General features: G+C 42.9%; 2 protein-coding genes across 3 annotated transcripts; one reads left to right on the forward strand and one right to left on the reverse strand.

Moving 5' to 3' along the window:
- LOC108931130 (N-acyl-aromatic-L-amino acid amidohydrolase (carboxylate-forming) B-like) lies at positions 1 to 2801 on the forward strand. Its single transcript, XM_018746736.1, has 6 exons — positions 1 to 262; positions 366 to 561; positions 956 to 1049; positions 2141 to 2248; positions 2394 to 2506; positions 2604 to 2801. Exons 1-6 carry the CDS (start codon positions 33 to 35, stop codon positions 2799 to 2801), a joined length of 939 nt encoding a protein of 312 aa, XP_018602252.1. The 5' UTR covers positions 1 to 32.
- A 520-nt stretch (positions 2802 to 3321) lies between these two features.
- On the reverse strand, positions 3322 to 6740 carry LOC108931112 (claudin domain-containing protein 1). 2 transcript variants are annotated; one of them, XM_018746710.2, is made up of 5 exons: positions 6669 to 6740; positions 5747 to 6146; positions 5488 to 5595; positions 5262 to 5271; positions 3322 to 4738 (listed from the first exon to the last, which is right to left on the reverse strand). In XM_018746710.2, the coding sequence occupies exons 2-5, from the start codon at positions 6036 to 6038 to the stop codon at positions 4441 to 4443; spliced, it is 708 nt and encodes a 235-aa protein (XP_018602226.1). In that variant the 5' UTR covers positions 6039 to 6146; positions 6669 to 6740; the 3' UTR covers positions 3322 to 4440. The 2 variants fall into 2 exon arrangements, with proteins under 2 accessions (XP_018602226.1, XP_018602225.1); XM_018746709.2 differs by having other exon boundaries at positions 4298 to 4738; positions 5134 to 5271.
- Between the last annotated feature and the right edge of the window lie 7603 nt (positions 6741 to 14343).

The raw sequence follows: 14343 nt of genomic DNA on the forward strand, positions 1-14343 counted from the left end.
CGGTGCCTCGTCCACCTTCTGCTGCAGACCCAATGGCAGCGCTCGGCCTGCCCGCCCTGTCCCGCGTGGCAATCTGTGGCGGCACCCATGGAAATGAGCTGTCGGGTGTGTATCTGCTGAGGGAGCTGCAAAAGAGTAGGCAGGAGGAAGCTCCGGACTCCGTGGCCCTCGTGACGGTGATGTCAAACCCACGTGCCGTGCAGCAGTGCCGGAGATACACGGAGACTGACCTCAACCGCTGCTTCACTGATGCCACCTTGAGGTCAGAAGCAGCACTGAGTCTGGCAATGATGACGGGATTTGGAACAGAAAGATAGACAGTCCAGCTCTGACCGCCCCTCTTTCGCCCTTCTTCACCCCTCCAGCTCGCCGATTTCCGACCGAACCCCATATGAAATTGTGCGAGCTCAGGAGCTGAATGCTCTTCTGGGCCCCAAAGGCAGTGCCGATGCTGTGGACCTGGTGTGTGACCTCCACAACACAACTGCCAACATGGGGCTGTGCTTCATCTCCTACTCTGACTGCGACTGGATCTGTCTGCATATTTGCAGACACCTGCAGGCAAGAGCAAGCGACTGCTGATTCCCTGTTGACAGTAGACTGAGAGCTCTAACAAGTTAACTACAATGTACTGCCTGCAGGTGGCGTAGTGGTTAGAGCTACTTTGTACTCAGTGGACCAGGGTTAAAGCCAGTGTGTGCTGTAGTGCCCTTAATCCAGGTACTTTCCCAGACTGGTAATTAAAAAAATAAAAGTGATCCACCCGCAGGGTAAATCAGTGTAAGATTAACACTTTATTTCTTTGGATAAAAATGTTAGCTGTCTGAATAAATAATAAATATACTAAAACTTTAACCCTACGGTAATTATATGAAGTGCTGCTTCTAGCTGGTCAGTTTCTGTGATTAAATATCATGATTTGAAAGCGCTCCTCCCCCTGGCGATGTCTTCTCAGAGGGAGATGCCATCTACACCTGTGAGGTACCTGCATTACAACATCCCGCAGTCAGAGGCCTACTCTCTGGAGTCTGTAGGCAAACATGGCTTCGGTGAGCTTCACTCTTTCTTTGTAAGTCTCAGTCTCAGTCAGTCTTTTCCCCCAGTGTCTCGTCTAAATATGATTTCCTCCCACAGCTACCTGAACCACGACGTTCACCTTTTCCGTACTTAAAGTCACTAAAATATTTCTTGACACTGTATTTAATTTTACATATTATATTTTCCAATTAAGCAGGGGGTGCGGTGGCGCAGTGGGTTGGACCACAGTCCTACTCTCCAGTGGGTCTGGGGTTCGAATCCCGCTTGGGGTGCCTTGCGGCGGACTGGCGTCCCGTCCTGGGTGTGTCCCCTCCCCCTCCGGCCTTACGCCCTGTGTTGCCGGGTTAGGCTCTGGTTCCCCGTGACCCCGTAAGGGACAAGCGGTTCTGAAAATGTGTGTGTGTGTGTGTGTGTGTGTATTTTCCAATTATTAGCTGGTGAGTGAAATCTGTTAATAGGAGAATCATGCAGACTGCTACTGCCAGTTTGTCTGAAGTATTACTGTGATTCGACCTTTTATTGGTATCATACAAAACAAAGACTGTCAAAGGACTTGCACCCCAACATCTAGAGGACGCAATCACTCCATACAGCCCAGCATGAGCCCTGTGCTTCTCCACCTCTGTCCCCTTGATGGTCCTACTCATAAGCGCCCAAAATGAAAGGTCTGTAGGTTCTCAGTTTTGACCTTGATATGGTGGAAAAAACTTTCCTGGTCCCTCGGCGCTGCTGAATCCCCCCAGCATTCAAGAAGGGTCTCAAACCTATCTCTTTCAGAACCACTTTTCTTCTGATCTCCTGACAGCTCCATAAATGAGTCCAACACCATCTGCTATGATTATCTATGTATTTCATATTTGAATGTCACTTCTTTAGGAGCTACTTGAGGGATGTGAACCAGCAACATGATGGTATCAGACACACAAGATGTGTGTAAATAATCTTGTGTCTAAAGCTTTGTCTGTTGATGCTGCAGTTTTGATTACTCTGAGTTGCACATCACTTTGGAGAAAAGCATGTGATAAATTGGTTCCGCACTGGTAATGCGGCAGATGTAGGAGAACTGGCGACCATAACAATTAAAGTTGTCTCTCTCCCCCAGCAATGGAGATTGGCCCGCAGCCACATGGTGTCATCAGGGCTGATATCATGGGTATCATGGCAGAAGGGGTTCGCCTGATGCTTGACTGGGTCTGTCGTTTTAATTCCGGTGAGTAGAGCTGAAGCCCTCTCCTACATCACCTACATTCATGCATTCACCCCCATGGCTCTTCACAATTCCACCACATGTCCTCTCTCGGTGGAGGAATTCAAATTTGACCCTGACTGTTACACAACCTGCTGCCTTTCCTCAGGGGAGCAGTTTAAGGGAGACAAGATGGAAGTGTACACCTTGGTGAGGAACGTCGATTACCCTCGAGACCCAGCGACTCATTCGATCATTGCTGCCATTCATCCTCAGCTACAGGTACCTCCAGTACCAGAGGTTTGCTGGAGAGGCCACAGTGACAAAGTTCACTGAAGAAGCAGCTCATCCAGCTGCTGACTCTTTCTGTTGCCTTTAGGACCGTGACTTCTGTCTCCTCCATCACGGCGACCCTCTCTTCCTGCACTTCTCAGGAAAGACCGAGTGCTACCCGTGGGCAGAGCCGCTCTACCCCTTCTTCGTCAACGAGGGTGCGTACTATGAGAAGGGCATCGCCCTCTCACTTGCCCACAAGAACACGGTGGGGATTCCGCCTATTTGTGTGCAAAGAGACTGAGGGGGAAAGAGGACCTGGACCACGAGGGCCAGATTTTTGCAAAGCAAACTTAATTTGCTTCTCTGAACCAACTCAGGAATAACAGTGTTAATGTAAATGAAAAAAGAAACGTAGTGAACAGCAGGATAAACAAACCTGTGGATTTTTCCCTTGGGAGTGAGTTGGAGAAACTTTAGTGCATTTAAATTTCAGCTGCTGTAGCTGAACATAAACTCGTATTTGCACAAAATCTCCGTGTTATTAAATACTTTTTATCGAAATAGACTGCTTTGTTTCTCTTCTGTTATTTCTGAGTTTCTACAAAAAGTGACAGGCAGCAGATGGCATAGTGATTAGAGACTTGGGTTAAAAGAAGAAAAGTTTAGATCCCAACTTTTGCTGTAGTTCCCTCAATCAAGGTACATACCGTGAACTCATACTCAGCTCAATCAATAAAAAAATAATTGTCTGTAGCTATAAAGCCCCCCACAACCAGAGCATATTCAGAAAAACAGAGAGAGAGCAAGCAAGTGAACAGGGCTCTTTATTTCAGTGTGACACAAACACTAGTAAAGCACTGAAAAGACACCTGAACATGATTATCAGTGCTGTGAAGATCACTTGATACTCTGCTGTGCCCTCAGCCCTATTCCGTGTGCTTTAGGAGAACAAGCTTTATGTGCTGAACATGTACAGTAACGGTCTCACAAGCTACCAACCTGAGGTGCAGTTTGGGTAGAAAGAGCAGCAGGAGAAACTAAAAGTTAAAGTAAACTAAAAAATAAATTAAACACAAGTAACTTCCAAACTCAAAGGGAATTTTAACGGAACAAAACCTCAAAGTGCCATTAACAACTGCAACAATGCAGATATACTTTTCAGAACCAGAGTGAAACATCTACAGCATCTACTGTGACAACATGGTAACAGTGGATCCGAGCCCATCTCACCACAGTACACTTTTTTTAACACTGTTGGTACTGACAAAAGCAGTGCAACTTCATTCAAATGCCCAGCGATGCATCAGCACTTGTCTATTTTGGGATATGACACTGAAACTCCCTGTGTGCAACACTACTACACCAGCGTTAACTCAACGACACTGAACTCACAATACCCAACAACAGAATTACTAAACAGCCACAATCAATCAGAATAATAAATCACTAATGTAAAACTGCCATGTATTGTACACATTTTTTTATCCTTTCTCACCATTGGTCATGCAGTGGAACCCCTCACAGCAGTTTAGGTAACACAGTCCTCCATAGTTTCCATCTGCCCATTACTCACGAGGCATTGCAGCTGACTTTTTGGGCTGAGCCTGGCTGCACTACACAGATCACCTGCCTCCCACAGGGATTTCCCTGTCTCAACCCACTAGGAGGAGACTGTTTCAGAGAAAATGGATGTATAAGCCTCCACAACTTGTTACCATGGCAACCCTCACCACATTATGCAATTAAAAAAAGAAGAAAACTGTATAAAAACAGATATAGCTCTCTATAAGTGGTATGGCAGAGGTTCCAATCATGACTGGGAAGAGTGAGTATTGGTTTACATGACACTCTGTACACAGTACTATGGTAATGGTCACTGCACACAGTAAAATAGTGATAGTCACTGGACACAGTAAAATGGCAACGGTCACTGTACTCAGTTATATTGTAATGGTCACTCTGTAAGCAGTAACATAGTAAAGTTTGGACTCTGCCAAGGTGGGTGAAGTGCTGGTCACTACGCCACTCTGTAAGCAGTCATGCGATAATAGTTTTGACCGTGGCTGCGAGCGGCCCACACTAGCAGGGCTGCAGCCATCATGTGCAGTGGACAGGAGATGAGGGCAAGGTAGAGTGACCATCCCAGTGACCCATCCACTCCATCTGGCAGGACGGAGGCACGGTGAAGCAGGTCCATTCCAGCCAGGTAACAGCATACTGTGGCCAGAGTGCACAGGCCTGAGTAGACAGATGAAGTCCATTAGATCACTAGCTTCACTGTGGCAATAATAATAATAATAATAATAATAATAATAATAATGCACTGTGCAACATTCCTCATCTTGCTTTTGATCACCGACCCTGTAAACAGCTGTAAACACTACGGAAGTGAGTTGAATTAAGGAGGTCCCACACTGCTATTCTGTTTAGGTGCCCCTTACTTCCATCTATTGGCTAAAACAGATGGATGGCAGTAACAGGGTGATACAACAGAAAATAGATAAGTGAAGATAATGCAATTAAAAAGAATAAACTGATCTGAAATACAATGATATGTTTAGAAATGTACAAGTAGTTGTTTTTAACAGAAGCAGCCAGCACTGTAGAAATTATAATAACAATTATTCTCTCACCAGCCAGCAGATGGAGCACTCCGATGCCCAACATGGGGGTGAGGCTCCGACACAAACAGGCACACACTCCGATCATGCCCCCCAGCACTACCAAACCCAGGGAGACGAGTGGCAACAAGAACTGACACCTCCACAAGTCTGCGTAGAGAAAGCACACGGAAATCACTCTACATAACAGCCCCCTATACGGGGGGTCCACAGAAAGTGAGGTCACAGGTGTGTCAGTGGTAAATACCACAGTACTTTTAACAGAAGGCACAGTCAGTGCAATCAGGAGAGCTAGAAGCAGGCAGAACACACATGTGGCACAGACACACCCCAGATCACATGGGTCATCCCACAGCTACCACTCACATGTCCTCAGCAGGTCTTCTCCACTGTTGTGATTCCCAGGCTCACGGTACTTGGGAATGAACTGCTGGGGCAACGTGAAGCTCACACACTCGGTCACCATCTTTGGATCTGAGAGAGAGAGAGAGAGAGAGAGAGAGAGAAAGAGAAGCAGGAGTGACCGAGGAAAAGGTGCTACAAAGCATCATCTGCTGTACCAAACAGGCCCTCAAGGTGGTGTACTTGTTAAAGACCTGCACAACATAAGGTTGTAGGCTCATACCTGGCTCCCTGTACCAGTGCGAGTGGGTGGGCACCAGGATGCAGCGCCACCACAGCCCCATTGTGCCATTGAGGCGGAACAGCGTGTCGCTGTAGGTCTTCTCATCGAAGTCGGCGCCCAGGAAGTCGTCATGCAGGGCGCGCAGTTCCGAGGCGTTGGCTTCACTCACAGCCGCTGGGCTGCGGTACTCGTACCAGTGCTGCGTGCCCACGGCCACGGACAGGTACACAGTGGCCAGCAGGCTGAGCACGGAGCCGATGACCAATGCCGTGGCATAGCGGTTGTCCACCATGGCTGTACTCCAACTCCAAGGCTCTCTGAGGAGGAGGACGCCCTCGACTGCTCAGGGACTGGGCGGTTGCCGCTGGGACGCATGCGGGGCACCCGCATCAGTCTCCATCTGTCCAACAGGAGGGATATAAGTACACCAACATGCGATGAGCAGGAGCTTGTGCTCCAGGAGAGAGACACGAGACCCCTCGCGCTCTTCACCTCAATACCAGCACGCTGGACCTGTCAAGTCAAGTGTGCAGCTTGCAAACACCAGCACCGGTCATACCGGTCACACTGCCACTGGTGTAAACGTCACACACTCACAGCCTCTGTCGTCTGGTCACGGGGTATACCGCTGTAAATCATGCCACACTGTTTTCACCCTGTAGGTCCAAACACTGGTTACACTGGTGATACTGCTAAATGGGAGGCTCCAATCTTGTGATTCCTCAAACACACTGTGTGTGTAAACTAAGTGAACCCCCTAGCCTAGCTTCACACACACACCAATCAACATTGTCCCATGACAGCAAACAACAGCGACACAGCGGACGAGTCAGTCGGAACTAAACAGAAACCGAGCACTGCTAAACCGTCATGCTGACACCGATGCAAACTGCCCGATTTAATGTCGAGGTGCAATATTTACTGTATACAGAGATGGAGCAGAGCCAGCTGTTCTCCTCAGACACCGCAAGCCGGACATACGTCCTCCTCCCCCTTCTGAAGCCGCTTTGCATACTGGGAGATGTAGTTTATATGGAACCTTGCCTCCTTTCGACACAGCTGTCGTGTTGGATAGTGAGATTTTAAGACTGATAATAATAATAATAATAATAATAATAAGTACATCAAAGTATGTGAAAGAAGAAAGAAACAATCAAATGTCATTGGTGTAAACAGTATGATTATTCATAATCTTTATAGAACAGTGCCTTAATTAATTCTCGGAGTACAATGAATGGATTTAGCCATTACACTGACAGAACACACGGTCACAGTCAAACAGCTAACCCAGCATGACTCCATACACTACAAACTGCCTGCAGTTCACAGCCCATGTTCTATATATTTATTTATTGTCTTATACTCCTGTTCTGTGTTGCACCATCATGGTCTCTGGAGAAATGACGTTTCGTTCTGCTGTATACAAGCTATAGAGGGATGAAAATAAAAACAACTTGAACTTGACCACACAACTTTTTTTTTTTTCTCCCTGAAGTAGCGTCGTCGTGCTGTCATTTCTGAGTTCTCCGCTACCTGTAAAATCCTTTTCATAACATTCCTTGAAAAAAAGGTATGGACTTTACCGCTGAAATGTATCTACACCAATGAAAAGAAGTATCCTATAAATACACACACACACATTTTCAGAACCGCTTGTCCCATACGGGGTCACGGGGAGCCAGAGCCTACCCGGTAACACAGGGCGTAAGGCCGGAGGGGGAGGGGACACACCCAGGACGGGATGCCAGTCCGTCGCAAGGCACCCCAAGCGGGACTCGAACCCCAGACCCACCGGAGAGCAGGACTGTGGGCCAACCCACTGCGCCACCGCACCCCCCGTATCCTATAAATAAATTTATGAAATTTACCCAAGTAAATGCTTTATTCAGAAGGCATTGAGACCAGGTGTTCATTTAATGAAGGTCTCTCAGAAACAGCTCCTTTGGTTCTATAGTTACACACAAAAATTCTGGTTGGACTTTCTTAATACAGTTTCTGTGGTTTCACTTTTACTTTTGAACAAGTATTGCTTGGATTTTGAAAATATGATACAGATGACAGTAGACACAATATAATCAGCCTTGAATATTATATACTGTAACGTCCCGCGTTACAGAGAGTTTGGGCAGTAAATTAGTCTATTGTAAATGGTTGCATTCTGGGTAAAATGTGATTTAGGTGTTCAACCACTAGGGCGACTTACAGGGAAAATAATGGGGTAGCATTCACACAGGCCTTGAAGAGATTATTAGAGCTGTGTAAAGTATTTTCCTGCTTACAAAGAGGATTGTGGGGTTTGTTTGATTGTGGATTTTAATGTATTGTTTTAGTTGTGTATTAATAACTTCATTGAATGAAGTTTGAAAAACAAAAAAAAGGAGATTAATGAGTTGGCTGTTGGGTGCAGTCATAACAACCTAGAGCTGAACATACTCAAAATGGTGGAGATAATTATGGGTCTTAGGAGAAACACCCTGGCATTATCCCCCTTCACCATCTTGAACAGCACTGTGTCAACAGTGAAGTCATTCAGGTTCCTGGCCACCACCATCTCACAGGACCTGAAGTGGGAGCTCCAAATAGACTCCATTGTGAAGAAGGCCCAGCAGAGGTGGACTTCCTTCGCCAGCTGAGGAAGTTCAGTCTGCCACAGAGGCTGCTGATGCAATTCTACTCTGCAGTCATCCAGTCTGTCCTCTATAACTGGTTCTGTTCAGCAACAAAATCAGACCTCAGAAGATTACAGCAGATAGTCCGGACGGCTGGAGGAACCATCGGCACACCCCCCCACTCTCCAAGAATTGTACTCGTCCAGAGTGAGAAAAAAGGCTGGCAAACTCATCCTAGACCCTTCGCACTCAGGCCACTTCCTCTTTGAACTTCTGTCATCTGGCGGGCGCTACAGGGCACTGAGCACCAGGACAGCTAGGCACAGGAAAAGTTTCTTTCCACAGGCCATCTACCTCATGAACAGCTAAATGCCCCCTAGGGAGTAAACTGGTGCAATAAACAACACTATTTATTTTTCACATCATATCTCTTATTCACTTTCCCTTGCATTGTATATAACATACCTGTAAAAACATACAATGTCTTGTGTCTATTTTGTATATTGTGTACTTTAAACTCTATATATTTTTTTATCTTTTATTAGCTCACTTTACTTTTATCATCTGTGTCTTCTCACTGTCATTCTGTCTGTGCTGTGGAAGTTTCTGTCACCAAGACAAATTCCTTGTATGTGTAAATATACTTGGCAATAAAGCTCATTCATTCATTCATTAATTCATTCACAATAGTAGGTAAGGTGTACGGCAACACCCTGGGAACAGGCCAGGGGATCGCCCATCTTGAGCAGTGAATGTTACCGAGTAAGTCTCCTTTCAATCATTTATTATGTATGGTTTTATGCCTTGGGGTATGTTTTTAGTGTTTTAAATGTTCTGCCATGCAATCTTTATATTAGCCGGTTTCATTGTTTTTTATTTTATTCTAAATTTTGTTATTGGCATAGCAGTTTTTGGGATTGATTTATTTATTGAATAAAGATTTTAATTATCAGAAATTATGAATGGAGATACTTATTCCTGTCGAGTTGGACAGTGTGTTGAACCAGACACCCTTGGTGGGCTGGTGATCCATTCTGATCTGAGGAGATGCGTTGTGAAAAGGGAATCACCCAAAAACAGTAGGTAAGGTGTATGGTAACACCCTGGGAACAGGCCAGGGAACTGCCCATCTTGAGCGTGAATGTTACAGAGTAGGTTTCCTTTGAATTATGTATTATGGTTTTAAGCCTTGTGGTATGTTTTTTTTGTGTTTTAAAGGTTCTGCCATGCAGTCTTTATATTAGTTGGTCTTATTGATTTTATTGTTTTATTTTAAATTTTATTATTGGCATGGCAGTTTTTAGGATTTATTTATTGAATAAAGACTTTAATTATCATCAATGATAAATGGAGAAATTTATTCCTGTCAAGTTAGACAGTGTGTGGAGCCAGACACCTTTGTGTGGGCTGGTGACCCATTCTGCTCGAAAGAAAAAAGCAAAAAATCTTGAAGTGCAGGTCTTTGAGGAAGTGGGATGCTTGTATCGATACTATTATTTCCCTGTGTACCGGTGTTTAATGAAACGTTTGTTATGAATGTTGCCTGTGCGTCTTTCTTTGCCCCATCCAAACCCAGGGCACCACCCACTGCAATACATAAGCATAAATTTACTAATTTAAAGCCTTTCTTTCCTGTGTTTAAGAAACAAATTAAACATTACAAGGGCACTATTCTAATTTCTAAAAAAAAAAAAAAAAAAAAAAAAACAGAAAGCTTCGAGAGCAGTGCTTCTGTCATCTTACCCGTTTGCGATTGTTGTTTTCTTTATTTTTGAATGTATATTTATTTTTGTAATCAGTTCTTTGTCTATTGACCTGTTTATTTTTTTTATTTTCTTTTTGTTATATTCCTTCTGGCATTGTTTGTAATATCTGGATTTGGTTCTTTGGTTCTCTCAGCAATTCCATTGGAGGTTATATCAAAGTTTTTTTTTAAAAAGATGCCAGTTAAACCCATTCTCCTTTTTCCGATGGGTCGGCAACGTCACATTGCATTTTAGGAGTTGTAGTTCTCACACCGCTTCACCAGACTTCTTGTCCAACAAGCTAGTGGTGCTGTCGCCTTGGATTCTGGGACTTTTAGGCCTTTATTCGCTCTCCTTATCCTTCTGAAAAAGTCGGGGGTGTTGCTTTCTGTGCTGAGAGTCATGGTTCTCCCTTCTCCAACTGTGGTTTGGAGTCACTGCCCGTTTTTTTAGTGCCGTGCATTTGTCCGAATTGCTCTTTTAGTCATTTCAACACCATGTTCATGTTGTGCTGTAACACAAAAACTTACTGCTACCAAATGTCTGTTTGGGTCATGTCAGTGCTTTCTCCATTGTTCATTTTTGTTTGTTTTCCCACATTTTACTGTAACATCAGAAAGAGAGTGGAACATTTGCTGAATCCTTAAAATTATTTATTCTATTTTGTTTGTCTTCAAACACTTGCTTTTATTTTTCTTTCAAGAAAAGGTTGTTTTTTTTTTATTCTGGACGTCCTACTTTTGTTTTCCTTTTACTGTCGAGCCTATGTTGACAATAAAATACCTGCAATTGTTAGATGTGCTGCATTCCAAGCGTACACTCCGAGTGTATCTGGCTATGACGATGTCTTTTGTCTTTCTCCAAGCATCCAGCTCTGTCTTACATGTCTATAAAGAAATGTCAGACTGTCTAATCTGTTAACATCTTTTACCATGCAGGTTATTCATGATCTGCTTGAGGGCATGCTCTACAGCATGAAATCCCTGTTGGCTCTGAATCACCATGCTTCTTGGAAATCTATTATTAGTCAACAATGACAGAAATGCAGTGACTTGTAGCCTCATGAGAGCTCTATTGTGCTTCTCTGTTTGTGTGTTCAGATAAGAAAATTACGCATGAAATGAAACAATGTGGGACATTATGTGCTGTGATAGACCATATTGGAAGAACACTGGGATAATTCGATCAACTTCTGCATGATATGGACCAATAGATCTCTGAGCTCTGAGACTAGTAGATACAGTACTGTAGGCATCAGGGTACAAAGAGACTGAAACATGGTATGAAAGATAGCAGCTGTGACCCTTGACTAGATTAATTTACTCTTTCTGCTGTTCTGTCACAGTGTTAGTGCAAATTGATTGTATCATGTACAATACTATATGAAGTTGTACCTTTCCAAATTCTTTGAGCACTCCAACATGGATCCCAAGATCACATTAGCTGTCAATGATAGCTTGTAGAGCTTGCATCATGAGAAAGATTAAAATTTTTAAACATTTTGGATGGTTTGTAAATTAAACAACCATTTCCTTGTTTTCCATGTTATTTATCTCCATTACTTGTCTATGAACAGGGGGTCTTTGAAATAACATTGTTTTCAGAAACATTATTGATTCAAACAAGCTGAAACGTGGACTCATCTGACCACAGCACACATTTCCATGACTTTTCAGTCCATCTGAGATGAGCTCAGGCCCAGAGAACTGGGCAGCGTTTCTGCATAGAACTGATGTATGGCTTCCTCCTTGGATAATAGAGTTTCAGGCTGCATTTCTGAATGCAGCAGTGAACTGTGTTAAATGACAATGGTTTTCTGACGTACTCCCGAGCGCATGTGGCTATATTTATCACAGTAGCATGACGGTTTCTTATGCAATGTCATCTAAGGGCTCGAAGGTCACGCACATTCATTAGTAGTTTCCGGCCTTGCCCTTTACGCACTGAGATTTCTCTGGATTCCATTAATCTTTTCACAGTTACGTGAATATTATCTACTGCAGCTGGTGAAAGACCTAAATTCTTTGCTGTCCTGCACTGAGAAATGTTCTTTTTGAACTGACTGACAATTCTCTCACGAAATTTGGCACAAAGTGGTGAGCCACAACCCATCCTTGTCTGCAATGACTGTGTCTTTGGTGGATGCTCCTTTTAGACCCAATCATGATACCCTCACCAGTTACCAATTCACCTGCTTATTGTGGAATCTTCCAAAACGATGTTACTTGAATATTCTATAAACTTTCGTTCTTATTTTGCCTCTGTCCCAACTTTTTTGGAGTGTGTTGACGACATCAGATTCTGAATTTGCTTCTATTTACAAAATACAATCAAGTTGGTCAGCCAAAACATTAAAAGTAATTTCTTTGTACTTTTTCAGTTAAATAAAGGTTCAAGAGAAATTACAAATTGCAGATTTTTGTTTTATTCCATTTTAGAAAGTTTCCCAACTTTTCTGGAAATGGGGTTTGTACTTTAGAGTTGCAATGAACTGGTGTCCCTTCCAGGGTATAAGCATTCTGGTATACTTTGTCATAAACCTATGAAAAACAAATGAACTTTTTACCAATAAAAATAACTTTGAATGCATCAGGTGAGAATGCAATTAAACAAATCCCCCCTAGAAACACACTGGATGAAACCAGGGGCTCTGTATGAACTGTGATTTGAGGTTTTATCCAGTTAATTTTGCTGATATAATCTCATTTCTCTTGGTTTTTTTAAGCTTATATTTTTTTGCCATCTCATTGTACTCAGATTTGACTAAGCTGATGACACATTCTAATTAATCAAAAATAAAAAAACAGGTATTAAAATGTAGGACTTGACAACCTTGAGCATAGTGTCATGATCAATATGAACAGACAGAAGATAAGCTCCAATGTGATGGCACCTGTGAAGAAGTGCAGACAGAGCACAAATGAGCACAATTCATTTTGTGAATATATTCATTTGTATATAAACTGGACCCTGAGACTTCCTAGTCACGCTGGAAATGACAGGTAACCCTATTTGGTTGATGAATAATGATGATCCTTAATCAGTACTGGTCAGATAAAAAGTGGGTAGAAAGCTTAAAGGACTGAAAGATAAGGCTGTCATGGAAATCTGTACGTCACAGTCATCAGGGACCTAGTGAAGTGTGCTGCCGAGTCAGCTGACAAGAGCAGTGGTGATTGGGATCACAAGTGAAGCTTTCAAAGCAGACATGTGCCTTAACCGTGAACACCATGGGGGGTGAATCCTAGAACGTTTCACTGTACCGGAAAATTGTTGCTGGAAAACTGAATACTGATTATTATTGCTTAACACTGCGGAGACTACTAAAAAAAAAAGTCAATCATTGCCCATAACACTGATATTTTTTAAAAAAGCTGTACTGATAAAAAAGTAATAAAAAATCAGAAACAATAATGAAGTAAAAAAGTATATGATAGTGTTACCTTACAGGGTGTATGAATTTTGGGCCTTATCTGTTCTTGTTTAATAGTTTGAAACTCATCATACAAAGACGAACAAACAAAACCGTCAGCAGATAATTGTTCATCGAGGTACACATCACTGTACATGTAAATTATCAGAGAGTAAATTTCCAGGAGCAATATAGCATTATAATTAGACCTGAAACACGACCCTTGTTTTTTTTGTAATTTTTGATGTTTCTGTGGCAACTATGGAGTTGTTAAACCAGTTCATGCATCAGCAGCACTGAAAGTCAGCATGTCCCACTGCAACGTCACACAAAAACCATTTGTATAAAGATAAAGAACGGGGGAAATGCACAATAAACCTTAATGTGAAAGACGACAAGAAAAACAACAATAATAATAATAATAATAATAATAATAATAATAATAATTATAGCTAGTGCCTTTATTCACACCTACTTCTGAGTAACAAGTACTGGAGAAGCACAGTACCAGGAGACTGTTTTTATGTTCAAAAGAGCTGTCGACCCCTAGAAACTGCATAAGAATTCTTAATAATAATCATAATCATCATTATTACTCTCATATTTAAGAGTTCTTAATCATTCTTACTCATAAGCCTGATGAATCTCAGTTTTGAAGCAGTTCAGATGTCTGCTGGACACTCATACCAGCACTTAGGGCATGTGGACATGAATAACTGGTCCCCACTTGAGCAAAACAAAAGCAATAATAAGTGAGGGTTTGTGATCTTCACGACCTCTGTAGACATAGAGGACAGAGAAAAACTTGCAACCACAAACAAACACGATCAC

Source organism: Scleropages formosus, chromosome 5, assembly GCF_900964775.1.
Source record: "Scleropages formosus chromosome 5, fSclFor1.1, whole genome shotgun sequence".
Taxonomy (NCBI): domain Eukaryota; kingdom Metazoa; phylum Chordata; class Actinopteri; order Osteoglossiformes; family Osteoglossidae; genus Scleropages; species Scleropages formosus.

Excerpts from the sequence above, each read along its gene's own strand:
- LOC108931130 (XM_018746736.1), top strand. The coding sequence starts at position 33 with ATGGCAGCGCTCGGCCTGCCCGCCCTGTCCCGCGTGGCAATCTGTGGC. Across the intron at positions 1,050-2,140 it reads TGTAGGCAAACATGGCTTCG|CAATGGAGATTGGCCCGCAG; the intron begins GTGAGCTTCACT and ends TCTCTCCCCCAG. Across the intron at positions 2,507-2,603 it reads CCATTCATCCTCAGCTACAG|GACCGTGACTTCTGTCTCCT; the intron begins GTACCTCCAGTA and ends TGTTGCCTTTAG.
- LOC108931112 (XM_018746709.2), bottom strand. The coding sequence starts at position 6,038 with ATGGTGGACAACCGCTATGCCACGGCATTGGTCATCGGCTCCGTGCTC. Across the intron at positions 5,596-5,746 it reads GCACTGGTACAGGGAGCCAG|ATCCAAAGATGGTGACCGAG; the intron begins GTATGAGCCTAC and ends TCTCTCTCTCAG. Across the intron at positions 4,739-5,133 it reads AGTGCTCCATCTGCTGGCTG|GCCTGTGCACTCTGGCCACA; the intron begins GTGAGAGAATAA and ends CTGTCTACTCAG.